The sequence below is a fragment of the Perkinsus marinus genome, assembly GCF_000006405.1.
Source record: "Perkinsus marinus ATCC 50983 genomic scaffold scf_1104296955874, whole genome shotgun sequence".
NCBI lineage: Eukaryota > Perkinsozoa > Perkinsida > Perkinsidae > Perkinsus > Perkinsus marinus.
The window spans coordinates 996,130-997,386 of NW_003207677.1; the positions used below are offsets into that span (position 1 = coordinate 996,130).

Below are 1,257 nucleotides of genomic sequence, written 5' to 3' on the forward strand. Positions count from 1 at the left end.
CCCCAGTCCCATACGGGATGGATCATCGAAGTCGAGTACATGACTGTACTGACTACACTCCATTAGGGTGGGGTATACAACTCCTCATCACGGTTTAGGGTTTTGTCAAAAGTACTCATGTGAACGAAAGGAAATCACTACAAAAGTGATCCTGTTCGAGTACAGTCGACACCTACTCATGTCGCGGAGTACCCCCATCTCGACCCAATCTGGGAAACGAGTGGTACGAGACTATAACACAAAAAGATGTCTCTTCATGGTTCGCAAGGTAGAATCCGGATCACGCGATTTGGGATACCGTTGCCACTCCGCACTTGTATATATTACACTTCCGTGACAATGGAAAGGACCTTTCCATTGTCACGAAGCAGGTTATTAAGACCTGGTCTTAATAATCTGCTTCCTCTCCTGATCCTCGTTAATCAAGTACTGACAAGCGTTTGGAGCAGGATCAAGAAGTGTTCACGGAGTGAAATGTACTTAGACTAAGTAACTCAGTAGACAAAGCCTGCTACCGTGAACAATCATTCCTTCGACAGGCTGATTCCCTCCGAGGGAATCCCTCGAGTCGCGCTCCTTCACTCCATTCCCGATGCTGGACCTCGTCAGTTCCTCGATTCGTCCATTCATACGCTCATTCGGAGCGAGACAGAATTTCCATTTCGCTTCATGCAGAAACCCTCAAATACTCGGATTCCAGATGTCAGTCTCGTGCCGAATCAGCGCTAGAAACCATTGATACGGCCAAACATAAACTCCACACCCACTAAGACTCTCACGCTGAAGTGAGGAAGAGGATGGTAGAATGCCTTTGGAAGCTCTACGCTCTAGGGCTTTCGACGAATCTCCATCCCGACGGCGCCACCGGCCAATCTCGAGCCAATTGGCCATCCTGGGCCGGTATGAGGGATCCTGGTCTATGGATCAAGAACATGCTCCAGATCACTCATTGGTCTTGACGCCTGGGGCCGTATGCGGATCCTGATGCAACAGGTGAGTCAGAGTATTTACTCAGATGAAAAAATCAGATGGTGAGTAATAACCCCTGATTCACTGATTTTTTACTCTGGAGCGAGAAATCAGGATCATCGCGAGGACGTGTGGATCTCTGAGCTGATTCGAGAATCTAAAGTTGATTTTTTGGCTGATTAATACTCTTACTCAATATGCCTTGCTCATGAGGCTGATTTTTCGGGTGATTCCATTGAATCTGAGTATTTTCGAGAATCAGGGAATCAGAGTTTGAATCAGACATTT

The 1,257-nt window shown here is 47.1% G+C and overlaps 1 protein-coding gene across 1 annotated transcript in view; it reads left to right on the forward strand.

Moving 5' to 3' along the window:
- The window catches only part of Pmar_PMAR020700 (60s ribosomal protein l18a, putative), a gene marked incomplete at both ends in the record, with an annotated part of 773 nt that extends 730 nt beyond the window's left edge, over positions 1-43 (forward strand). Inside the window, one exon of the mRNA XM_002775671.1 lies at positions 1-43. Within this exon, the coding sequence (XP_002775717.1) occupies positions 1-43 (43 nt within the window).
- Between the last annotated feature and the right edge of the window lie 1,214 nt (positions 44-1,257).